The 26,531-nt window shown below is 39.8% G+C and overlaps 2 protein-coding genes and 1 long non-coding RNA gene across 3 annotated transcripts; 2 read left to right on the forward strand and 1 right to left on the reverse strand.

Annotated features, from left to right (window-relative positions):
- Positions 1-1,013: 1,013 nt before the first annotated feature.
- Positions 1,014-13,157, forward strand: LOC147054425 (uncharacterized). Its single transcript, XR_015066636.1, has 3 exons — positions 1,014-1,200; positions 1,281-1,384; positions 13,004-13,157. It is a non-coding gene; the product is annotated as an uncharacterized LOC147054425 (long non-coding RNA).
- egfem1 (EGF-like and EMI domain containing 1) lies at positions 4,314-25,804 on the reverse strand. Its single transcript, XM_085915892.1, has 28 exons — positions 25,696-25,804; positions 24,777-24,911; positions 24,579-24,688; positions 24,320-24,424; positions 22,036-22,158; positions 21,439-21,561; positions 20,763-20,888; positions 20,523-20,645; positions 20,310-20,432; positions 19,943-20,080; positions 19,753-19,875; positions 19,307-19,429; positions 18,805-19,044; positions 18,597-18,725; positions 17,481-17,609; positions 17,276-17,404; positions 13,315-13,449; positions 13,000-13,134; positions 12,774-12,905; positions 8,373-8,504; positions 8,138-8,266; positions 7,900-8,025; positions 7,129-7,257; positions 6,923-7,051; positions 6,677-6,805; positions 5,820-5,945; positions 5,603-5,731; positions 4,314-5,401 (listed from the first exon to the last, which is right to left on the reverse strand). Exons 1-28 carry the CDS (start codon positions 25,773-25,775, stop codon positions 5,322-5,324), a joined length of 3,570 nt encoding a protein of 1,189 aa, XP_085772018.1. The 5' UTR covers positions 25,776-25,804; the 3' UTR covers positions 4,314-5,321.
- LOC147054427 (EH domain-containing protein 2-like) lies at positions 14,245-17,062 on the forward strand. Its single transcript, XM_085915893.1, has 6 exons — positions 14,245-14,580; positions 14,643-14,819; positions 15,021-15,118; positions 15,436-15,848; positions 15,931-16,095; positions 16,502-17,062. The coding sequence occupies exons 1-6, from the start codon at positions 14,360-14,362 to the stop codon at positions 17,060-17,062; spliced, it is 1,635 nt and encodes a 544-aa protein (XP_085772019.1). The 5' UTR covers positions 14,245-14,359.
- Positions 25,805-26,531: the final 727 nt, after the last annotated feature.

Genomic DNA, 26,531 nt, shown 5'->3' on the forward strand with positions numbered 1-26,531 from the left:
AGAGCTCAATAAGAGTCCCATCCCGTGCAGCAGGCCTCCCCGTCCCGCACCCCCTTTTCTGTCACTGCTGCCAGCCGACGTGGGCGGACATTATGGCCGGGAGGTTTTGGAGGTTTTAGCAGCTCCATTGTCCGGAGGGCAACTCAGAAAAGGGGGTTGCGGGGGTAGGTGAATTGGCCATGACGGTTTCGATGACTCCGTGGTGCTGACGCGCCACATTTACAGTGCTCTTGTTACCCTAATGGTGGGTGAGTTTTCTTAGGGGCTGTCATCACCCCTCAGGGTTTCAGCGGGCATCCACTTTTGATGAGGTCGTGGGGGGTCAGGCATTGTTGATGAGGTCGGCATGGGTCGTACAGCTTTGATGAGGTCAGTTGCAGTGATGGTGCAAGCCAACTTCATAATGGAGTGGCCATGACAATGGTCCTGAGTGGGACTATTGCCACCTGTGCAAGTGTTGACCAAATAAAGCCTGTTTTATTTCCTGAAATCATCTGTCACCACACAAAGTTGTTTATATCATCTTGTGTTATTGCAATATTGTGTTGCAAGCTTGACGTTAAGATTTTTATATATCGGCTATCGTTGATATTAAGGGGCAACTTATTTCAATAGAATATATATATATATATATATATATATATATATATATATATATATGTATATATATATATATATATATATATATATATATTATGTAATCCATAATTGTTTGGGTTGACAGTTTGATTTGTCTGTTTGTGTAGAAAATAGGGGGGAAAAAAAGAGTAAAAAGTATTAGTAATGTTTTAAAAACGAGTTCACAAAGTTCTTTCTATTGGTAAGATTTACATCCACTTACAGAGGTGATTGTGTTGTATTAAAATATTTGTATCATGTCCATTTTATTTTAAATGCCTATTTACCCAGTCTTGTATTCTATTGTATTTGTAATGTCTTTGGGTTTGCACCTGTCAAACAAGAAGAAGGGGAGGAAATGAGAGAAGAGAGGAAAGAAAACGTGCAAAATGCTTGTTAAGCAAATTTTTTCATCACTCAAGTGATGACATATTGCTAAAGCGAGGACACTATAAGATCCAATGGACTGGGGAGCGCTCTGATCAATGCAAGTGTCCCTTTCACTGTCCCTTTGCAGTGACAGCTCGCCGTGTTCACTGGACTAACTCATGATGGGAGTTTCGAGAGAGGAGTGAAGAAAGAGTAAAGATCCAGAGAAATTGCACGACAAAGGATTTGTCAGAGGTGGAGCATTTGTGGAATATAACTTGATGTTCCTGCAGAACGCCACCGTCTTCTGAACTGTGAGTACAGCTGATTCAATTCAATTCAACGAGGACGTCACCGATTGGACGTTGTCTGCACAGACCTGCAACGTTTCTTTGAGGTGGGGTTATTAGTATTTTTAAAAAAGTTATTTACTACTAATTCTATGAATTTACTTATAAGAGCAAAGTCATATTTTCCTTTTGACTGTATTTGTTATTTTTTCCTCCTAATTACTATTCTTTAAAACAAACTATTTTGTGATCTAATATCTCATTGTTTATTTATTCATATGTTACAAAAATAAGGTAAATGGGGCACATTTAATTTGAAACTCAAATCAAATGAATAAAAAGGAATTTGGAGCCCTTCTCGACATGGCATGGGGATCAATATCTTAATAGCTTACACATTTATTGATGACTGTGCAAGTTGACATTTAATGTCTACTGCCCCCAAGTGGCGTTAAGTGCCTTGAATAATGCTTTGACAATCGTGCTATAAACGATGCTGTTTATAGCAAATATCATTTTTGTGTGAAATGTATGGTTTAAACATGTAAAATTGAATTAAATGTGGTCACAAAATGGCAGAAACATTTTCTACCCCACATCCCCGGAGCAGATGAAATTACCTATGAAATTACTTGAGCTACTAATTGAATATCCTCAAAAGAAAAGTCCACTGCCTCTTAAATGACTTAAACTGTAATGAATATATTGTGTGTAACTAGTCTAATTTTGTGTTTGGAAAATACAAATTGATCTAATTGGAATTATTAATGTAAGTATATTTAATGCATAAAATAAAATACATAATACACTGAAATTGCAGGATCATTTAGAAATCTTTAACTGTTTTGATCATTAAAAATTCTTGTGAATACCAGAGAGAAAGAGAGGCAGGGTCATGCATACTGCGTGTTTTAAATCTAAGAAAACATACTATGCCTATAGAATGTATGTTTCCAGATAGGTGGGCACAATGTGGGCAGTCCTGCCTAGGACTTGAAGCCACTCAGCTAATAGTGCATCTGGCAAATCCCCATCTCCAAATCCATCACACAGGCCTCAGTACAGCTCCTAAACAAGTCCCATCTTCTTTTCTCCATCCCTCCTCTTCCTTTCTTATGCCGTTGGTCCAGGCAATCATCCCCGTGTGGCATGTAACCGAACCATACATCATGCCCCCCAGAAGGAGGGGCCATCGTAGCTGCCAGCTCTCACGCTGATTGACTTGGCATGCTGACTCAGGCGGGGGGAACCGTTTCAAAGCTGGCGGCAAGGATGCGTGTAGCCTGAATGGAGAGAAAGACAGTGGCGGGCACTTGTTGGCAAAGGTGGATTTGTGTGATGAATATGGCAAATGTTGCATAATGCCGTGTATGGATACATTCTTACTCATCATCATATCGTCTCTTTGTCTTTTTCCTGATGGAAAATATAGATGAGAAATGATCCATCCATCCATTTTCTAAACCTCTTTATTCTGTTTTTGGGTGTGCTGGAGGTTGTCCCAGCTGTCATTGGGTAGCAGTCGGGATACACCCTGAACTGGTTGCCAGAAATGAAGATTGCTTTTTTTTCCCCATTTGTTTTTCTTATGTTTTGAAAGGACAGAAACCACAACACTCACAAACAGCAAACAAAAATATGCCTGTTGCAGAACAAAGAGTCTCGAAACAATAAAGAAATATAAAAGAGTATTTTTTGCAAAACATAGCACGTCGCCCACATCATATACACCATTATGTCATCTCTGAGTGTGGGAGAAGGCGTGATACAGTTTATTTGCCAGCTTGACATTTTATCATGTTTTTTTTTTTTTAAACACTTGCTTTGCTTGGCAACAACCAAACAAATGGTGCATGATCACCCTCAACTTTTTTATCTTGGCCGTCAGGTCTGTCAGCTGGAGTTTAAACATTCTGGCCTTTTGGGACTATCTGGTTCAACGCAGAGGTTCGAAACGATCTTTGGGACGTGAGGCGAAGGCTGTAAACCGTGATAGAATCTCCATGCAAAAAGTGGTGTATGCCTAATTACAACTCAAAAAGTACCCATGGTTTGATCTTACCTTTTATGGGCTATTTCATCTGTTTCCTGCCCGTTTATTTCTGTCTCCTCCTCCCAGAAGCAGACTGCTTACGACACTAAACCAATTACAAATCCCCTCTAGCACAGTTACCTTACTTGGTAGTTTTAACATGCGTAAAGTTTTGGAAATATGGAAAGGAAAGTGAAACCTTTTCCATTTTTGCACATAATTTCTTCGAAGAGCATTGCGTTAGACGACGTACACTACTCTGAAAAGTTCGAGAACATTGTTAGCTTTGTTGTTGGATCTTTTCATTTTGAACAACATAAAACACTAACAACGGAAAGAGTTAGCTGCATTAGGAGCAAAAAATTGAATGATAGCACACAGCTAAAAAAAAAAAGATCACAATCTAGTTTTGTCAGTTGTCCAATTTATATTGCAATCCTAAAATCTAAAAATCCATTGTTAAACCTATAGTGACAGTTCCCTCGTCCTTACAACTGTAAGTATACTTTCTTTTTTTTTTTAAAGCTCACTTTGAATAGTCATACAATACGGAGGACTATTATAGTGATACAGTGGCCACCCAGAATTTGTAGGATAGATGGCCTTTCTGGGCCTGTTTGACTGGAAACAGGTGCGTGTCATCTGAAGATGAAGGCCTCGCCGATAAACATTATTGGAGTACATCTGCCGCCTGTCACAACACAGGCTGAGATGGAGCAGCCCCCCGTCCATCCATCACCAACACCAGAGAGAGGATGTGTGCTGATTTCCATCCGCCACTGTCGGGTTGCTCCCCCATCAGTCACCCCGGGGATGCGTGCACATTCGGCCCAGGCACCTGCCTGCCTCTGCCAGACCGCAACCACCTTTAGTCGATAGCAAAGGGAACGCTCCAATGCGCTTGAAAAATGTCGTATCTTTTTATTTTTTTTTCGCGCAAATCCACGCAACGCTGCGTTCCGGTGCACAAGATTGATAGATAATTCAAACCAGGTGTTCACATTTTATTTTTGTGTTTTTATTTGGTTCATTGATCAACATATAGCCGTCAATGAGACTTTCAAGACGAATATATTCGAACACAATATAGCACCATCAACATGGGACAAACCAGTAGGTAGAGAAAACAGAACAAAGGTTTAAGTCACCCGTGATACAAATGCAATTTTTTTTTCAAATATTTTGTCAATATCAATGCTGCAGGTAGTTTGGAACAAATATTTACACCAGTCAATGTTATCATTCACAATACTAAACTTTTTTTTTACCAGTTGATAACCCAGTTAGCACACATTAGAAAGAAGTGCTAAATATGGATGATTTGCTGGCAGTTTTTTTGATCTACTATATATTTACTACAAGGGAAGCCAATTCAAACATATTAAGCACGATATCCTAAATGGTGAGTGTTTTTAAAAGTGAGGGAAAATATAATCCATAAAATAAAGGCAATTAGATTTTTTGTAAAACACAAAAGCATAATGCAATAGTGATGTATGAACAAATATTACATACAAAACAAGTCAAATAAACACCTCAGCATGAAAAACTTTCCTTTTAAACAGACAATTTCTTCTGTTTTTTTCCAAATTTGTTCATCTTTACTGCAGACGTTGACTAAATACTGATTCCATAAATACTATACATGCTGGAATGAATACATCATGCACACAGTTGCGAGTAGCCAATCACAGCTGATTAGGTGAAAGGAGGACAGATGGTCAATCAATCACAGTATTTTAAAATGTATTCATTCAATTTCTTTACACTTTGATTAAGCATACATGAAGCTATTTCCCTTATAATGGCTTATCTAGATAAACAGTCCTTTAAAGGGAACAGTTTGCTGTTCTCTGAGGCCGGCTCACGGGTCAAGTTTATTAGTTGGTTGTCTTGAGCTCCAGGCTTAGTGTTGGCACACTACTTTATGAAAAATAGGTCGCACAATTCCAAGTCATCTTTACTAAAATGACCTGTGTGAAGCTTCCAAGAGCCAAGTCATGTTTTAATGTTCAAACAGTTTTACTGCCCATTCTTCTTTTTCTCTGAGCCATCAAAAAGTTCCACTGCCCTCGTGTTGGGTGAAGCAGCGCTAAAAGGGAAATAAGAAATCAGCACAAATCGAAAATCAAAAGCAAATGTTCTTTGAGGATGTAAAATAAAGACAGACTCAAGTCTGACTCCATGCTGGGTGCACATTAAAATAACTGTCAAGAGAAACAAGCAGCTATTGAAAGAGACGGAGTGATGGTGTGTGTGTGTATGTATGTGTGTATGTGTGTATGTATGCTACCTTCACCACAAGTGGGGCCCAGCCAGGTGAGCGGGCACTGACAACGTCCAGTTACCCCATCACAGTGAGCCCCATGAGAACACTGACAAGACAGAGAGCAGTTTGGGCCAAATCGGTCCCCACTACAGTCTGAGACAGTGGATAAAAAAGATGGAGGACATATGAGGACATAAGAAGAAAAGGCGATTCTCGGAATGTCCATTATCAATCAAGCAACCTTTTTCACAGCTCTGTCCAGTCCGTCCTGGAGAACAGAGGCAACGTCCTGAGGATGGCTCACACGAGTCACCTGAACAGTCACATGATCTTTCACACGTATGGCCAAACCTGCCGCTTTCACATCCTGGAAAAAAAAAAAATAATAATCCTTACGCTATTAAAATAATACATGTAAAATTCTATCGGTTTATTTTGCAAAATTCACCTCAAACACACGAAAAATTGGAGCTGATAAATATAGTGCTGTAGTAGCAGTAGTAACCACAAATGTCTCATCATGAGAAAGTATTTTTTTTTTCTTTCTTGAGGGATTACAATTACTCATTTTATTACTCAAACACAAACACACAGGTTGGCCTGGCAATGTTTCTAAGCTGGTTGTCCCTCCCGCTGTGACTGAAGTGGTCATTTAAACGCTCACACTGCGTGTGAGATCCTAGCAAGCAGGCAGGAGGGCACAAAGATGGTGGAGGAATGCATTAAGCGGTAGGGAAACACATGTCTGTCATCAAATAACCAGTCCGTCTGCTCTCCCACTTCACCTTCCTCCGGGCCTGTCTGTCTGTCTCCCCTGAAAGAACAACCCGGCGGTATTTCCTCACAGCAAACAAAAAAAAATTCATTCAGATGAATACATTTTAAATTAGAGCCTAATATTGATCAAGATGGTCCATGTTTGGAAGTGCAAAAGAAATACTAATTTGTTATTATCCAAATTATGATTATTTGACTTTGGGAGCTACTGTATTTAAAACATGGAGATACTTTTTTTATTAGTAGTATTTACATAATATGTATATGTAGTCAATAAAAAAAAACGTTTTGAAAAATGTTGACATTCAAACAAGTACTCACGGCTTTGGCACTGCGGCCCAAAGTAGCCTGGGGGACACGCACATTCTCCTGTCTCATGATCACAGGTCTGTCCGGCGTTACAGTCACATGTACGGGCACAGTTAATGCCAAAATATCCAATTGGGCATCCTAGAAATGCAAGATATAACATACTAATTTGCCTAAAATATTTCTTCAGGATTTAGAAAATTAAATAACTTCATCATTATGCTGATAATAGAAAGAAAAAAAAAAGTGGTTGCTTACTATGTTGACAGGAGTGGCCGTAGTACCCAGTTGTACAGTTACAGGTGCCAGTGAAGCGATCACAAGTCCCACCATTGATGCATGAGCAGTCTTGAGAACAATTCTCACCATATTTTCCTTGTGCACAGACTACAAAAGTAACAGATGATACATTTTTGTTACCACATCCAACATAGTAGAACAACTGCGTCAAATTTAACCCTAACCTGTCTCACAGTCCGGTCCAGTCCAGCCAAGACCACATTTGCATTTACCATCTTTAGGGTCACACTGACCACCATTTTGACACTTGCATGTGTGTCGGCACTGCAGGCCATAGCGTCCCCTAGGACAGACTTGAGAAATATTGAGAAGGCATCAGGATATAGCAACAGTAATCGGAATACATCAGAAAACAACATGAATCCCTTCTGCAAGCACTCAGAGACAAACCCTTTGTTTATTTAATCAACAGGTCATTAAAAAAAGAGGCAAAATAGTCCAATTTGGCACTGATATAAAGAATAATCATGTTTCTCTGGGCAATTTAGCTTAGGAAAACAACAAGGAAGATGTCTTTGATTTCCATGTGTATTTATTTGCTTCCTTGCCAGATCCAGTGACATGGAACACAGAAAACGAGCTACTTATAGGTCTCTGTAAACATTCAACAAGAGACATTTAAGACTTGGTGAATAGCTATGTGCAAGAGGATAATATAGTGAGTACGGATAGAGTGCATCCTGGACTGGAAAACCCCGTTTACAACTGCTCAAATGCTGATAAAACAGATTGGCTTCAGTTTCCCAGGAAAACAAGTCTGTAGTCATTAGAGGCCCAACACTAGAATGTGTTAGTGTTTGTTTACTAAAAAGACTGATAAAATATCAAAGATGAAGGCCTGACAAAAGTCCATTTAGAATTATTTAGCGCTCAGCCTCACCACATTTATACATCTAAAATTATTTTATAATAGAATTTGTGATGTCGTTCAGTACCTTGACAGGACGGCCCCATTCTCCCAGCTGCACAAATGCATCTTCCATTTGTTGGGTGACATTGACTGCCATCCCCACAAGTACACAGTTCGGCACAGTCTTTGCCATAGTACCCACTTGGGCAGCCTGCAAGGACGATTTGAGAAATTAGGAATTTGCTCAAGTGATACATTCATATAATTTTTCTACATTGCTTGTCCATGTCCAAGCAATGGCTGGAGTTACGGATATAACGTACGTGAGCTGCAATCCGCTCCGATGAAGCCTGCAGGACAGTGGCAAGTCCCCATTCTGAAGTCACAGCGGCCACCATTGAGACAGCTGCATCGAGACTTGCAGTTCGGTCCATAGGTGCCTAAGCGACATCCTGGCGTGATAAGAAAAAAATTAAATATATCAAGCCGGGAGTAGTGAATGTGGTGACTCATTTTTTTAAATATATAAGCAGAAAGTTCTCTTAATAATGTACTCACGTAACTCACAACTTGCCCCATAGTAACCAGGTAAACAAATACAGTTTCCTGTAACTGGATGGCACTGCTCATGGGCTCCTGAACACTGGCATAGTTGACTACAGTTGTTCCCAAATGTGCCAGCTGGACAAGCTAACATAATAGAAAAAAATATATGTCATCATGTAGCAAAAACTCAAAAGAAACATAATTACTGTATGAAATGAAGAATATAATATGCAGTGGCTATAAAAGGTATACACACCCCAGTGCAAATTTAGATTTTAAAAAAGTAAAAAAAGGTTTTCGCATATTCCAAAAGTGTCCTGGCATTTGAACAGGGGTGTGTAGACTTTTTATACATTATATTCAGTAAAAATACATCAGCAAGTCAAAACAGGAGTTAAAAAGTATCAATAGTAGAATAAGTTGCAGTAATATCACCATCCATGCATTTTTTAATTGTCCCATGCAGATGCACATATAACACATGATACTGTTTAAAAACAAAAAAAAAAAAACTCAACACACTTTAATAGTAAAGTGGGAACTGGGAAAATAAATAATTTTAACAAACTTATCTCATTGAGCTTGAATGCAAATGTTGTGCCATTATTCAACGGGAGCACTTTGTACTCTGTACTGTGTGACTTTCAATATCAGCTGGTCACAAAATTCTCCAGTGCCAAACCCAGATAGCACTTGGTCACATTTTTTCACACACCCTTTCTTGTACTTGTACCCAAGAATGAATACAATCCTGCGAGCATCAGTCATAGTGCATGAATCTGTGAACCCAACATGTTTGCGGGTGAGATCGCCGCACTCAGTCAGGCAGCAGCGGGCAGCGTGGGGAACAGATAAGAAAGGCCTCCAGACTAAAGAGGCAATTACGGAGCTGTCATTATGCATGTCTGCCTTCCAAAAGCCCTTATCCGCTGCCGAGGAGACAAAAACAATGCCTTGTGTTTTACTTGGCAACTGGTGTGTAACATTTATCAGATGTCTGGGGAGTGTGTGAGGAGAGGAAAGAAGCTGAGTTGGTGTTGGGGGCGGGCTGGTACGCTAATGGTATGGACGACATGATGAAATGTTTCAGAAAGTAAGGTAACTGAGTTTTTGGTGGAGTTCATTGATACGAGCCTCAAGCCAAAACAGGCACACTCATTAGCAATCAAATGCAAATTGTTTTTTCAACTTTCTTTTGTGCCTATTGCAAAAAGAAGTTTACAATGATGGGTGATGCATGAGCATACAAATAACTACTATTCGATGAAAATGAAAAACACTGTTAAAGTGATATTATTTATACAATAGACATATTGGTCATCCTAAAAGAAATTGTGGATGCTTATTATTAATTATTATGATGTTTTTATTTTTATCTGCTGTGTGACATCTTATGAAAAGGTGCACTTTTCTAGATATATATATTTCCAGTTTGAGACCACAATACTGGAGTTTTTATGAAAAAATACTGAGAAACAATTGAGTGAAAAGAAGAATCAGAAGTCATAATAAAAACAAAAATAAGTCTTTATACATTTCTCATGTTCACTGTACTTGTCAGAACAGAGAGACTCTGGAGTGTGTTGGCTCTTTTCTCTAAACTTAACTCTCTTCCAAAAATGTTATTGCTAATGCCTCATTTTCGGTATAATTGTGTTTAAAGAGAGGATGTTCAGAAGTGAGGACCTCCCTCACACCCCATTTTAATGATGTGGCTTACATTACCCAGAATGCAATGAGGTCTTGCCTCGCCAGCCATGCGTTGGCAGGCTCCTGTGATGTGGTGGCGGCGGGTACCATTTCTGCACTCACACATCTGGCCACAGTCAAGACCGTAAAAGCCGCCTGGGCACACCGTGGGTCAAATTTAAACATCCAAACACCTCAAAATGCCAACCCCACAAAAAAAGGAAGTTTTCTTAAATGTGTTGATCCCCTTGTTTCTTTTCCTACTTGTCTGCACTGTCTTACGGCCAATCAAACGGCAACGTTAATTCAATCGAGCGTCTGCGTTCATTAAGTGAGTTCATGTCGCGCACGTGTGGTGAATCTGGGACACATCAAAGTTAGCAGCAGCTCAGAGGCCATTCCTTTTTTGGGGGGGCAAGAGAAGCCATAATTCGAGCACCTGCTGAGTCCGCAGGCACCGTCAATGCACAACTAAACAGAACCAGGTTGTTGCGCCCACTTACACCTACACGACAGTCTGTAGCTTAGTGGAAGCATCTGGTTCTCATTGTCAAACCGAGAGAAAGAGATTGTTCAAGAGGTTAGTTGGTCCACAAAACAATGTTTGGTAAATATATGAGCTGGAAAAGAAAAAAATCGACTTCAGCAGAATTGATTCAATTTGACTTGGGGTGGATAAAGGTGCGAATGCATGACAATATTGTTATGTGTGTGTGTGTGTGTGTGTGTGTGTGTGTGTGTGTGTGTGTGTGTGTGTGTGTGTGTGTGTGTATATGTATGTATGTATATATATATATATATATATATATATATATATATATATATATGTATGAACCCTGAGCATGTTTTGGAAAGAATCTGAACCAATTATCTCATAGACCACCTCTTCTATCCATAAGGGAAGCAGTGGCCCATGTAACCAAAGGAAGCCACAAATTGGGGCGCACCAAATATGTGGAGTTTTGGCGGTTTCATAAACTAAGGGTGTTCCCTTTAGTTTTTACATCATTTCCGCCAACTCCTCTGATGCTGTTCACTCCTACTTTAAACCCACGGACTCAATGCCCGTCATTGTGTTCCCACGTTGACAGCATGACGTCTTTACCTGCTTCGGCAGTGATTCACCTGTGGTGTCATTAAAGCTGGGCCACTGAGGATGCTATCACCATTCATGACCGCTACGGTAACACTGTTTCAAAAGCACTTGTTACTGTCCGGTGGTTACTGTTACTTAACTAGCGCTTAACCTTTGTTGCCCAAGTTCCTGCAGAAGCTAAAACCGATCTATAGGGTCCATTGATGTACACAGTATGTGAATGTGGTCTGGTTTATGATTTATTTTGACCAAAAGAAGGTGACTAATTTTCATATTAACGACAGAAGCCTGTGCAGTCTGCTGGTCCTTGTTAGTTTCGAACCGTCCCACTTCCTCTCCCAAAGTTTATAGGTAGGCACAGAGGAACCGGTCCACAACGACTACCGCACACACTGTCATCACTAAAAGACTCCAACGCAGGAATAAATGAGCTCTTTAAGACAAGAGGATTATTTCCAGATTCCTGCTTGTGTAAGAAAGGGTGCTGTCAGCTCATAAAGCAGGTCCACAAAGGACCACACAGTCGGGAAGAGGAGGCCGCAGAAATCGAATGATAGAGAACAGAATAGAAGCCGCTGGTGTCATTTAAGGTTGATACACTGACAGACGATAACAAAAAAAAAAACAACAAGCCAACATGACAGTAAAATATTTCTATTCACCACAATCACTTTGAATTGGACATCAAAAAAAAAAAAATTCTGCCATTGGAGCAAGCTTTCTGAACCATGTACTCTTCGCCATGAATTTTATTATTGAATCATGTGTGGACTAAAATATCCCGCAAGGGAAGGCCGTATCTTTCTATTTTGATTGTCGGAAAGAAAATACCCAATGAGATCTGGTCCATCTCACAGCACAGGCCTTTTTCTCCTGAAGGGAGAGAGGCCCGGCAGACTGAGAAACTGAACACCTCAGCTTGAGAGAAAAGGGCCTCTAGAAAGCAGAACCTAGACAGACTGATAGGCCTGTTTCCACCGTTAAGGTCCAATCAGAGTGACGTGAATCATTTGAATGTTATGACTAGGGACAAGAGCCTCTGCTCTAATGGGGCATGGTCATGATTTTAAGAGGTAGTATGAATCTTTGGGCTTTGTGTTACATTTACATTAAATCTTAGTCAGAACATCATTTGAACAATTCAACCCAATTGTTAAGACAGTTTGACTCATGGCATCAACCTGCCTGGATAACTAATAAAAATAAATAATAATAATAATGTACAATCCAGGATACAATACATGTCGCATTATGGAATTTGTAGGGTTTTAAAATGGCTCTGCCACTGACAACGTGGAAAATGCATTTTGTTTTTCATTTGAGTCATGAAACCAGAAAATTAAACCTACAGCGTCCTCTGCTGGAGTAAAAAGTATTCACAATATCACCTCAAATAACACACACATGCCCCCCCCTCCACACACACACACACACACACACACACACACACACACACACACTACCTGTGAATTGCAGAAAATATAATGTATGTATGCAAATAAAAACAGAAGACTCATAAATGACCCTTAAGGAAAAGCTGTTATGACTAACCAAAAACACATGGGGGCAGCAGTCGCTGCCTAAAATTCACATTGTACTGTAGTGATGTAGTGCCTTGTGTAACTTACTTTCTTCACATTTGTGTCCAGTATAGCCGAGCCCACATATGCAACGTCCAGTGAGAGGGTCGCAACCCAGAGAGCCGTTTTGGCATTGGCATTTATTGATGCATCCTTGACCCCAATAACCTGATTCACATGCTGCAGAAATAAGAAATACACTATATCATGTCTCTGTTTTGCAATTGTGACCCACTGTTTAGTTGCATTTACAAAAAAAAGTTTGTTGTCTCACCCAGCTGACATGTCTCCCCATACAACCCTGGAGGACATTGCTGGCTGCACTCCCCAGTTTTGGGGTCACACAACCCTCTACCTGGGCAGTCACATGGCTGCTCACAACCTGCACCAAAGAAGCCTGGCTCACATTCTACAGTGGAACACACAAAAACATACAAGGGTAAACCTTTTTGACAATTCACAATGAAAAGGGGATAATGTGCTGGAATTCAGGCAGTTGACCTGTGAACATTAACCACGTGGATATCATGGAGTAGATATTGCTGCTGTGGCCTACATTGAGAACAGATTTCCTGTGAAGGGATTATACCTTTCTCACATTGTGGGCCGTGGTATGCAGGCTTACAGATACAGCTCCCCATCTTGGGGTCACAGCCAGTGGAATGTTCTCGAACACAGTCACATTCCTTCGAACAGCCAGGGCCATGGGTCCATCTGGGACAAGCTGAAGAGTAGATGAGAAGATGAGAAAATGTAAAATAATTGCTTTGCAGGATTTTACGCATGGTAAAGTTTCTCACAATGGTGTTTCCCGATAAAATAGTTATTATTGTTTTTTGGATATTTTATTTTGCCCTTGGGTGGTTTAGATAGTTTCACATTTTCTTCACACCAAAGAAAATACTTAAGAGGCCTGCTTGTGCTCTGGCGCATTTTCCAACTTGAAGCCAGAACATGCAATCGTCATGTGGTAGCCAGCCTAATTTCACTCAATATACCAACTTAGTAAACTAAATAAAATAAATAAATAATAACATAAAATTCTTTTTAAATACTACTTAATACTTTTTTTTTTTTTTTTTTACACTCATGTTCAACAGATGTCAGATAGTCAGACTTTTACACCCGTAATATTGTACAAGGTGACTTTAACTTCTACCAGTGTTATTTTCCGTTAAGAAACTTATATTTTCACTCAAGTATCACTTTCAGGTACTTTACACAAGACGGGCCGCGAATCCTGCAATAATGCAAGATTGCACATTTGAATTGAGACAAGGCTGACTTTGTGCAGATATTGATGAAAAGATGTGGAACATCAAAGACAGATGCAAGTTTAAAACAATGATAACCTCCATAATCATTGTTGAATTGACATGCATTCTGCCAAGACTGTCCCAATGCAGCAGCAAAAAGCTCCACTCCACCCTTGTCCTGTTTGACAGAGGCTTTTTGTAAGATGCAGCTGGAGTCTCTGGTTACACCCTCTCCACCCTCCAAATGTCGCGCCGCAGGATGGAACAGGCAGCTGTGAGAATCTAACAATATTTCTCAAGCACATTCTTCTAATCATTCTCTTTCGTGCTTGTACTGTGAACCGCTTTGAGAACCAAACCAAAGAGAAAGTCTTCACGATGTCGAATTGGAGACTTAGAGGCAATCCCAAAACAATCGGGGGTGTCAACATGGTGACAGAAGAGCTGAGGAATCTTTACTACAAAAGATTGCTGCCGATAGAGAAGTACTACTCCTTCCATCATTATCACTCTCCGAGTTACGAGGATGCGGACTTTGACAACAAACCGATGGTGTTGGTGATGGGTCAGTACTCAACAGGAAAGACAACTTTTATCAGGTAACATTTGATATTCTGATGTAACTAAAGGGTATCCAGGTAAAAAGCACATCTGTTTACAGATATCTAATCGAACAAGATTTTCTGGGTAGCCGAGTGGGGCCGGAGCCAACCACGGACTGCTTCACAGCACTCATGCATGGAGAGGCGGAGGGAATCATACCAGGGAATGCCCTCACCATGGATCCCAAAAAACCATTTCGCAACCTTGACCCTTTTGGGAATACCTTTCTAAACAGGTGATGAAGGAGGGAGGGCAATAAACTCTACGTTAAATTGTGTTCACGATAAATACCGCCGTAGATGTAAGTCCGATGCATTGATGCTGCAAATTTCTCTTGGTATCTTTGGAATTTCCACTTAGCAACAACATCTCTGAGCATTCACAGTTGAAGAAATGTGCATTTAAGTTGTAAAAATGTATCATCATTTATATGCAGATTTCAGTGTGTGCAGATGCCCAATCAGGTCCTTGAGAGTATCACTATCATCGATACACCTGGCATCTTAACCGCAGCGAGGAAAAAACTAAGCCGAGGTGAGTTAAGATACCAAATATTAAGCATCCGCACAAAAGAATGCCTGAGGCAAGAGAGAAATTTGAATGATGCAATACTCAATGAAATTCATTTGATTCGTGACCACAGCAGATGAGAACAATTTGACAGAGTTGGGAGGAGAATCGTAGAAAGTATCTGCTTTACTTTTTTTTTGACACATTCATCTATGGGTGTAACTGGAATCGCTTGCAGGGCCTCTGGGATATGTTACATGGTTCTCACTGTTTCTTGAGGCACAAGGGGCAGACCCCATTACCATAGATGTTAATCAAAACCCCATGTTCTTTCTCCGAAGGTTACGACTTCCCGGCAGTGCTTCGCTGGTTTGCCGAGCGTGTGGATCGGATCATACTGCTGTTCGACTCGCACAAGCTCGAATTCTCGGATGAGCTCACTCGGGCCTTTGAGGCTCTGTTTGGCTACGAGGACAAGTTACGTGTGGTTCTGAACAAGGCTGACAGGGTGGACTCGCAGCAGCTTATGAGAGTATATGGCGCCCTCATGTGGTCACTGGGAAAAGTGTTCAGAACCCCGGAAATTTTGCGAGTTTACGTCGGATCCTTTTGGTCGGAGCCAAGGCAGATGTGTGACCACTACCAGCTGATCGACTTGGAGGAGGAGGATCTGTTGGCCGATATTAGAAACCTCCCACACAACGCTGCCGTGAGAAAATTGAATGACTTGGTGAAGAGAGCTCGACTCGTGAGGGTAAAAAATATCTGCTAGCAACACACCTTGAATGAGTCTCATTTTTTGTTGATATTTAATATTTTTTTTGTTGCTCTATCAGGCTCATGCACACATCATTGGCTATCTGAAGGAGGAGATGCCGACTCTTTTTTGCAAAGAGAGCAAGAAGCACAATCTGATTTACCAACTTCCTGTCATTTTCACTAAGATCCAGCAGCAACACAGAGTTCCAGCGGGAGATTTCCCCGACTGCACCAAGATGCAGGTCACATTGAAATGTTGTATTAAAAGAGCTTAAGAGAGGTCAACCATTTTTGGAATGGCTATGATCCAGAAAATAATGTCCCATTCATGACCTTGACATAAGCCGGTCAGCTATGAAATGCATTTGGTATATTTGCTCTTGAGCAAAAGGTTTGGCGATAACATCTGAATCAAAACAAACTTCCTTACCCCAACAATGTTATTTTAAACTCTCAAATCCAAATACAAAGGAATTAAACTAATTGATTTAAAAGTTTTTGTAAAACACGGCTAATTTTTCCAATTATAATTCTAAGCTATATTAATGTCAAAACAAATGTATACATAACTTCATGCAGGCTTTTACAATCATTATTTTTTTCCCCTAAATGTGATCTAACTCAACATTTACAATTTTACTTTTCCAGGAGCAGCTTCTGAGTCAAAACTTCTCAAAGTTCAAGAAACTGAAACCAAGTCTGATGGCTTCCCTGGACAAACTCCTAAACAATGACATTGCTAACCTAGTTCCCTTACTTCAGCAACAAGAACTTCGAAATAAACCTCTGGCTGGAGTTTTAGATGGTGAGTTCCTGGGAACGTTCAGGCGTGACCATTACAAGCGGCATCCCTTCAAGGAATTCAAAGATGGCGATGACAGCGAACAAGACTCCATTGAGTGGATCGTGGAGAAACACAAACCAAAGTACGATGAGATCTTTTACAACCTCAGCCCAAATGAAGGCAAACTTAGCGGAGCCAAAGTCAAAGAATGGATGACGACAACGCTTTTGCCAAATTCTGTACTTGCTCATATCTGGAGGTTGTCAGACGTTGATGCAGATGGCATGTTGGACAATGAAGAGTTTGCGTTGGCTGTCCATCTTATTGAAGGAAAACTGGAAGGCCATTGGCTCCCACGTGAGCTGCCCTCTCACCTGTTACCTCCCTCGAAACGACTAAATACGACTGATGAGGAATCTAACTGAGACAATCCAGTATGTACTAACACAGTACTGTAATCGTTTCCTTCACTTTGAGCAACACATCAAAAATGTGACATAGCTGCAACATTTTGTATCAACGCTATAATTAAAAGACGACTTTACACGTATTGTGATATTTGCTTCCTGCGAGCATCATTAACAGCCCCAAAAAATATCAGCTAAAATTTGGAACTAGAAAATTAGTTTGGTACTCACACAAGTGGCAGTGTCGACCATATAATCCGGGGGAACACAGGCAAGCGCCATATAAACGATGGCAATGTCCATTATTGGGACAGTTACACTTTCTCATGCAAGTACTTCCAAAGTATCCCCTTGGACAACCTGCGATGACAGAATAAAACAAAAATGGATGTATAAAACATTTATTTTGTGCAAATGTGTGTGTAGAAATACAAACCAGCCTCGCAGAGTAGTCCTTGCACCCCCGGGGGGCACAAACAATTCCCAGTCACAGGGTCACATGTGCCTCCATTCTTACACTGGCACAGACTGTTACAAGCCGGCCCATAAGTACCCTGTGGACAAGCTGGAGAATAATGTGGGTCTTAAGAAAAGTACATCTGTGCTCAAGTAAGTACCATCTTTGATTTTATAAAATGTTCTGTATTCACATCTCATTTTCTTATATACACGTGAACTTGTGCATAGCATCCAAGCAGCACAAGGTGCATATTCTTTATCAAATGTGACATTCTAATGGACTTATCCCACGTGTCTTTTCCCTTATGAGAACCAGCAGGACTCAGGTTCAGATCAGAGACAGCCAGGCATGGGAAGAGTGGACCCTTGCTTTTAAACTCAGCAATGAACATCCTTGGACACAGGCCTGCTGTGAGCCCTGGCCTTGGAAGGCAGCTCAAGGATTGATTCCCCCAGTGCTTTTTTTGTTCAGTAGTCCATAAAAAAAAAAGCTTCCAACCTACGCAGGAGAGTCGACGGGTTTTGATTTATGTCCTTGGATCGATGCACAGAAGGCTATCGCACTCTGGACCACACTTCTATAGGTAGCTCAAATAGAACTAGCAGATGGATTATCCCATGAGGTGGGAACAATGATGGTTTTGTGTGTACGTGTACAAATTCATGGCCAAAAATAACCAGTTCAATTATAAAGGATAGTTAGTCTCGCAAAAATACGGTATATTCTTTTCTTGCTGGTGCTCTGTGTGAATTCCCCAAAGAGCACCAAACTCTAGATGGTTGTGTCTTTATTAATGTGAACCACATCATTCACAATCATTAAATAAATATAAAGACATTTTTTTTCTAATTTAGAATGTCTGATGTTTATTTAAATTATTTTGTGGCTTCTCAGTTGGTCCACGCCACATCCCTTACTGGAAATCAATTTAGCAGTGAATAAATATTTTTGTATCGTACATAAGCGGCAAATGAAAACACATCTCTTTAAAGTATTCTGGAAACTAAAGAGCGTAGTGCCAATAGTGTGTGATGCAAAAAGCAGATGTGACAGACACTCGACATGCCGGTAAGAATAAATTGTTGAACTTACTCTCATTGCAGATAACGCCAGCCCATCCTGGTGAACATTCACAGCGGTCTTTATTTTCAGCGCAGTGTCCATTTACACAGTCTTCACATTGCCAACTGCAGTCTTCCCCAAAAGAGTTCTCCAGACATACTGGGACGAATAAAAAAAGTTGGCAAAAACTTTTCGACTGTCAGAAATTGGTGCGTAAGTAATCATGCTTTTGTTGTACCGATTTGGCTGTCCAATCTAAATTCTTCTCTGTGTTTCACGAGGCTTTGAAACTGTTCACCAGAGTGACCATCCTCATCATCATCATCATCGTCACTGCCATAACGGGAATGCAGTGCTGCTGTGTAATGGAGAAGCTGGGGAACGTTATGGAAGAACAGGTCAGGAAACCTTGAGGCTTCCAGCTGCTCTTCATCTTCTTCCTCCTCATCATCTTCCTCCAGCTCTCTACCATATAACGCTAACAAAGGTGACACAAAATGACCATGTTAACTATATTGTATAAATTGTCACGAAATATTATATTTAATAAATGTTATTTTGTATGACTCACTAGAATTCTAGGTGGATTGAATCGCTGGCTTTATACTTTATACAAACTAACATCCTGACTGTATTAAATTAGGAGTGATAAATATAGACACATATAGATGTAGAAATCATTCGATTCATAGGAAATTGTAATAAAAAATTATTTTTAAAAATGGGTCAAGGTTACTGACAGATGCAGGTGTGCTGATCTTGATCCAAGCGGAAACCCTGTTGGCAAAAACACTCGTATGTTCCCAGGGTGTTGACGCAGCCATGGTCGCAGCCTGAAGTCTCTGCCTGACACTCATTGATGTCTTATAGAATAATGAAGGAAAAAAAAAACAAACAAGAGAGGAGTTATAAAAAAAATTGTTTATAAAATGTATTTTGGGCTGAGACCGCTATTCTTTTTTTATTTGTTTGTAATATAATAATTGCCTGGTACTATTGATTGCACAAAGGCCTTTATGAGATAGTTTACTACTTTGCAACTAAAAATTTCTGTTTATAACAGTATCTGGAATAGCTTCTGTTACTTGAGCGTGTTTGGGGATTTGAGTGCAGGCAGCATCACAATGCCACAAAACAAAAAGCATAACAAAGACGAGATAACACGCCAACAATCCAGAAGTCTTACCGTCGCAGCCGCAACCATCTGGGTTTTGTGTGTGGCCGGCTCTACAGCTGCATTCGTAGCCGCCTGGATAGTTTCTGCAGAAGTGATTGCAGCAGGATTCTCCGTTGACACACTCATCGCTATCTGTGGTCGGTACGCAGCAGTGCAGTGTAAGATTCAGCGTAAACTAGATGGTACGTGAAGTTCTTACCTACACAGGTCTTCCTGTCCTGGTCTAGCTGGTAGCCATGATGGCAGGAACAAAGGGGCCCGTTGGTGGTGTGCTCACACTGATGAGAGCACCCTCCATTATTCTTCTCACAGCTGTTAACAATCTCCATCTCTATGCCTGAAGTGTACAAGTGCACATGATCACAGAAAAGACACAACATTATCAGCAAATGTGGACAAATTAGTTCGGTCAATGCAAGCAAAGTCTCCATGCAGTGCATACGGAATGTCCATCACCATTTGGAATGTGTGCTGAAGTGAACTGTCCACTGGTTGACTAATGTATCATCAGTTCTGGATTTGCTATAATTGGTCTCACGTGGATAAAAGATGTTATCTTTACTCACGGTAGCATCGTTTTCCATCTGCACCAAGCTCAAAGCCCGGATGACACACGCATCGAAAGGAGCCCAGCGTGTTGACGCATCCATGAGAGCACGTGTCATGACCTGAACTGCACTCATCGATGTCTGTTGAAGACAGCACACGCAAAGCAGGTATAATATAATATAATATAACATAACATAACATAACATAAAATATGCAAACCCTTTGTGTACCTTCACAGCTCTTGCCATCTTCAGCCAGAGTAAAACCAGGTCGACATCTGCATTGAACATGGCCATCCACTGAATCGCACAGCTGTGTGCAGCCTCCATTTTTCTCCTCGCAGGGGTCCCTCACTGCCACACAAAACACAGAAGATGTGATCCACACATGCTCATCATATCAAAGGTATTTTGGTTATTTACTGACTGTTTTTTTAAGGTCTGATGGGGAAATTGTGACTGATGACTTACATTCACAATGTCTTCCATCAGTCTTGAGCTTGTAGTTCTTTCGACACTCACATTTGTAGTGATTGTTACCCATGTCAAGACATATGTGCTCACAACCACCATTCAGCACCAAGCAAGAGTTTACGGCTTGAATGCAAAAGAGACATATATTAGGAATAAAACATTTGCATCTTAAAATTTGTATCAAGAAAAACATTAAGTGAGGCACCATCCTCAAATCGTGCAGCACTGTTTGTGCGCCTCTCTCACAATGAATCTGGTTCAAAAAAATAAATCAAAATAAGACAACATTTGGTTTGAAAGCTGAAAATACAATGTAAGTCAAGTACTGTTGGCAGTCCTACTAACTTTCTATTATTTCCATCCAATTACTGTGTACCAAATATGAAATATCACCTCTGTGCTTGGGATTTTATTGGAAGAAAATATTTTCACACTGATGACTTTAGCAGACACAAAACTCAAACTCTGTTTTCTTGGGCAAAGGGACGACAGAAAGATGGAGAAAGAATCTCACTATATTGCTAAGTGTTTATGTTATTGTTTTTATTTTACAGCATAATAAATGTTAAACTAAACCAATTCAATTACATTCCCTAAACATTTTTTTTTAATGTGTGCACCAATGCAGCAACACAAGCTCGTGAGGAAAAGTGCTGAACTTCTAACGGCTTACCAATGCAAGTCCGACCATCGGTATGCGTGCGGAATCCTTCCCCGCACTCACAATGGTAAGAACCTGGTGTGTTGATGCACGTCTGCTGGCATCCTCCATTGAGCTCCGCACATTCATTGACATCTGACACACACAAATGTACAATAATGAGAACGAGTGAAACTTCTTTGACAATTTCGTAGAGTAGATTAGTCATGATACTGACTTGAGCACAAACACGTCAACAAAAGACATCTGTATTCACGCGTGTTGTTCAAGTATTTGATTATGCATATGATTAAGTAACCCACTGACAGATTTTTGGCTATTGTGCAATCATGGCACAATATTAGTGCAAATAAGAAACAATAATGTACGTTTACAAAACAAACAAAGGTGCAGGTTGGCTAGGGGATAAAATGCATTCACATGTGAGTACAGTTGGATCTATTTAAAGTGCCACGGTAAACTATTAATGCAACAAAGGGTCAGCGGCGAAAAATCAAAACATAAAGCATTATGAAATTATATAAATGAACTCAATCGAATGTTCGGATAAGCAGGCATTGATATCAAAGGTGTTGATGCAAAATGGCTGCATCCTAATGTTCGTCTTACCTTGACATGATTTGCCATCTGGTCCCAACTCACTGCCCTCGGGACACTTGCAGTAGTAGCTGCCAATGGTATTGCAGCAGTATCCATCACAGCCTCCTTTGTCTACCTCACATTCATTTATATCTGAACAAAACACCAAATTGTGAAAATGATTTCAATACAATACAATGACATAAATAAATGAAATACATCCTTAACGACAAGCAATGAATTAAAGATAAATCATGTTCAAACGTGATAGCAAAATACATAAAACCATTTTAGACTTTGTATGTATGCACATGAACATGATAATACCCCGTTTTGGCCAGTTCTGCCTGAAAGGCAAAAAAAAAAATGCCAGGAAGTTAGTGTGAAAGGGGATACAGAGACAAAAGTGAGAGAACAAGACTAATTGTTGTTATTCACGGGATTAAATCTCAAATGGAAAGTGCTGTTGTGTCACTGCTTTATTAATACAGGTGATAACAGTTTCCCATCCGGTAACATGGACAACACACAGCTGCTTAAAAGCTCTTATGTTCTCTACAGACAAACTGATTCCAGATCCCTGTGAATATCATTAAGTCTTGCTGGCAAAACCTGTTCTCTAAACTTCAGAATTTCTCAAAGGATTTTTACTCTTCCTGCACCAAAAACAACCTCAAGTATTCAGGCAGCTAATAAATCTACACAACATTGGCCGGGTATAAGTTCCCAATATGTATATGCAACAAGCAGCAGGTGTCTGTGGTATGTTTGTTTTTCAACAGTAAACTTAATAATGATGATAAAAAACAAGAACCAGTTCAAAGCAAAAAAAAAAAAAGCTGTGAAACACTGGAAATATTTATGAGAAGCCTTGATTGATTAAGATCATGCATTTCCACTTCAAAACGTTTAATAAAGTTGATGCCAAAGAAGTGGTTAGAAGAGGTTTTGAAGACAGGCAAAAGAGTCTCGCCATGATCAAATCCATGTGCTTGTTGTCACTTTAAATAAAAGAAGAGCCCAAAAGTTCTTGGGATATTGGACCACGCATTTCCGGATGAGACACACACAAACAAATGTGCGATGTCACTTATGTATGCTCTCATTTACGTGCAATTTTAGTGCAAACCTTAATTTGGGCACCAACTCAAATTATCGTGCAAAATCGATTATTGAACATTAAACACAATATTTTTTCCCCCCAACTATTTCATTAGTATCACACCTCAAAGGATTAACTTCAATAAATCACATGGCCAAATAAAATAATAATTATTCCAAGAGGGATAGACTTAATAAGGTTTAGATGTGAAGCAGTCATACTGAAAATAGTACAGTATATATAATTGAGTGGAATTTATTTTCCACAATATTACCAACAAAACATAATTCAGTGTATCGTTCTTGTTTTTACTTTTTTGCTTCAGAAAGGAACACTAGAACAGGTTTGCATCCACTGTACGTACACCCTCCATATAAGCAGCAGGTGTGTTTGGTTTAGTAGTACTGTAAATCAATCTTGTTCAAACATGAACTCTGCAATTGGGGTGAGAGGTGAGTCGATGGGAGACACCCTAGTTATTTGTGACGCTAACAAATACTCGTATAAGTCACAAGAAAAAAATCGGCCTGTCATAACTTTCAATTGTGATTGTACGCAATATACGGAAATGGCAATCAAACAAACCACCGCCGGTGTAGCGTAGGTATTGATTATGAATTAAAAAAAACACTTTTGTGAGTAATTGCAAGCAAAGCAAAACATTTTATCGCTAAAGAAAGCCAAAACGTGAACTTTGAAAAACAAACTCATAGAAATCCTAACCCAATTTATCACTCCAATGTGCGAACAGCAAATAGTTTCAAAACAATCACAGCAGACAGCTGCCTCTATACAACACATGCTTGTGACATGCTGCCGTAAACAAGGTCTTCCGTTTAAAAACAACGGCCAGACAAGCCTTTGCTCAGGTGATGCGTTAAGTTGCCAAGCATGCACAGCACTGTTGTTTTTTTATTACAACAAGACTCAGCAGAAATTGAACCATTAAAGTAAACCACCACTTCCAGAGAATTTCTAACAGCTTTAACATTCAAGAGACCCCATTGTGCAAACTCCTAATCAAAGCTCTAATTACTGCATAGTCAAAAGAGTAGACCTAAACTTGGCACTTTAGTGAAACAAGAATTTCCTGGACTGTCAAGCTACTGCAGTAAAAAAAAAAAAAAGTGACTGCAAACTCCAATGGTGGTGAGGTGGAAATGTTATACATTAAGACTGATACTATTTACTATAATGGGAATCAAAACTTACCATATTGGCATCTTGTCCCTTTAAAGCCTTTCGGACAGTGACATATATCATCCCCACTCTCTGCGCATCGGCCTCCATTAAAACACATATTGGCAGTGCATATTCCTAAAATTGGGACGTAAAATTAGAAGTGTTGTGTAAGTACTGTTTTTTGGGGTTTTTTTTTTTTACAGAACATATGGTTAACTGCTGCAATTATGACTGTATGATTTATATATATTAGGGGTCACGGCGAAAACTTGAAAATGCTAATACCCACTATGTAGACACCCTGCTTCGCCATCCTTTTGAGTCCAACCAGGACAGCACTTCAAAACTGTGTGAATATCTGTCCTGTACATTTGTCTGTATGTTGTGTAGTATGTTGTCCTGTGGTGAGGAGAAATGATGTCCGGGTTATCATAGTTATAGTCAACATGATGAATTATTGAGTATTGGAGAAAGCAGTGGCTCTCACCTCCTCTCATAACCTGCACACCATCTGTGGCCTGTGCAGCCCTGCCTCCATACCTTCACCATGCGTGTAAAAGCCTGAACACAAGGCTGAGGGCTCCCCAACAGGGACAGCTCCTGGTCAGTGCAAACATTGGGCCTGAAACGTAGACAAAGATGAACAGATGTGCTGCTGATGCCATTTGAATTAGTTTGATAAAAGATATCATTTTGGAAGATGAGTCTCATTTGCTGACTTTGAAAAATGTTTCATCGAGGTTGGATTGGATTTTACAAACAATACAAAACTCTGCTAAATGAAATGTCCAAGTATATAAGAATAAACTAGTAAATATTTATTCATTCGACAAAATTATAATGTCTGCAATATAAGATTATATTGTTAATGCGTACACATGTGCAGACCATGTAACAAATGTGCATTTCAGTAAGTAGCAACCATCACTCCAAGTTATTAAAGGTTTTTAAGTGTCTAACTAAGGAAGGTCCACCTCTACCAAGCATCTGGCTCCAATTCAAAAGAGCCTCAAGTTGATTAGAGGAAGTGTGTTTAGCTTTTCTTGTCATTAAAACGTTAACCTTGCCCAACACGCTATATTTATTTTAATAGACGTCTGTTTGGCGAATGGTGAGACTTAATAATAATTATTATTATTATGTTGGATGGTATGCAAGAGTCACCAATTAAAAACGTGCATTTGTTAATACTTACTTGTAAGTGCGAACTCTAGTGGTCATCAAAGTATAGAATTTTCGATCGGTCATCATGATACTTGAGTTATATTGTGTGCGCGCGCGCATGCATGCGTGCGTCATAAAAATATATCTATATCGCTCCATAAGTGCGTGTACGTTTTTTTTATGTTGCTATAGTATTTTTTTTAACAATTTCAGATAATGGATACTGTAAATAATCCACTTACATTCCGAGTTGCAATTCCAAAGATGACCCGACGTGCAAGGTGCTGAATATCAGACACAAAGTGAAAATATCTGGGAACATATTTTCTGTCCGTTAGGAAGCTGATTTAACAGGTTGGCGTGAAGCATCTGGGTCCATCAAATGAGGAACATGATGATATCAAGGTAATCCGTCTAGAGACGTGGCTGCAAAAGTTCTTGCAACTCTAGTACTGCGCAATGTGGTCCCGATTTGAGCGCGCGTCTGCTGTGTGAGAGGATGTCGGCGTCTCTTGTCAACAGGTTGCGCGCAAACGCACCACCCACAGTCACAAAGTGGTTTGCTTACCAACCCCCAGTTTTACTGACCTGGAAATCTGGAATTTACACCAGCATATGAGCGATTACGATCTGGTTTGATAACTAGAGACGTACATAGTAAATTGATAGAATATTTCACAAGAAGTAGAAATTATTTTTGGGTCGAAAAAAATAATCTTGATAAGTTTTTCTTTTTGAATTAAACTACCAAAAAAAAGAACAACAACAAAAAAAACCTTAAAAGACAAACAAACAAAAAAACACTATTTACATGCACCTTGGGGTATGCACAAAAAATGCAAAGAGCAAAGGCTACAAGGCTTTTGGTAAAAGCAAAATTTTCCGATCACACGTTTCATTTAATGGCATTATGTTACTATTCATAACAATTTTATTTCAACAATTGCATTGTAAAAAAATATATTTACATCAAGTCACTTTGTTACTGATTTTTCTATTAATACAGGACATTATGTAATTAAATATGAATTTATATGGATCAAAAGTAACCTCGTAATATTGACAAGGGCGCCTAAGA

The sequence above is a fragment of the Syngnathus leptorhynchus genome, chromosome 7 (genome assembly GCF_054491065.1).
Source record: "Syngnathus leptorhynchus isolate UIUO chromosome 7, UIUO_Slep, whole genome shotgun sequence".
In the NCBI taxonomy this organism is placed as follows: Eukaryota; Metazoa; Chordata; class Actinopteri; order Syngnathiformes; family Syngnathidae; genus Syngnathus; species Syngnathus leptorhynchus.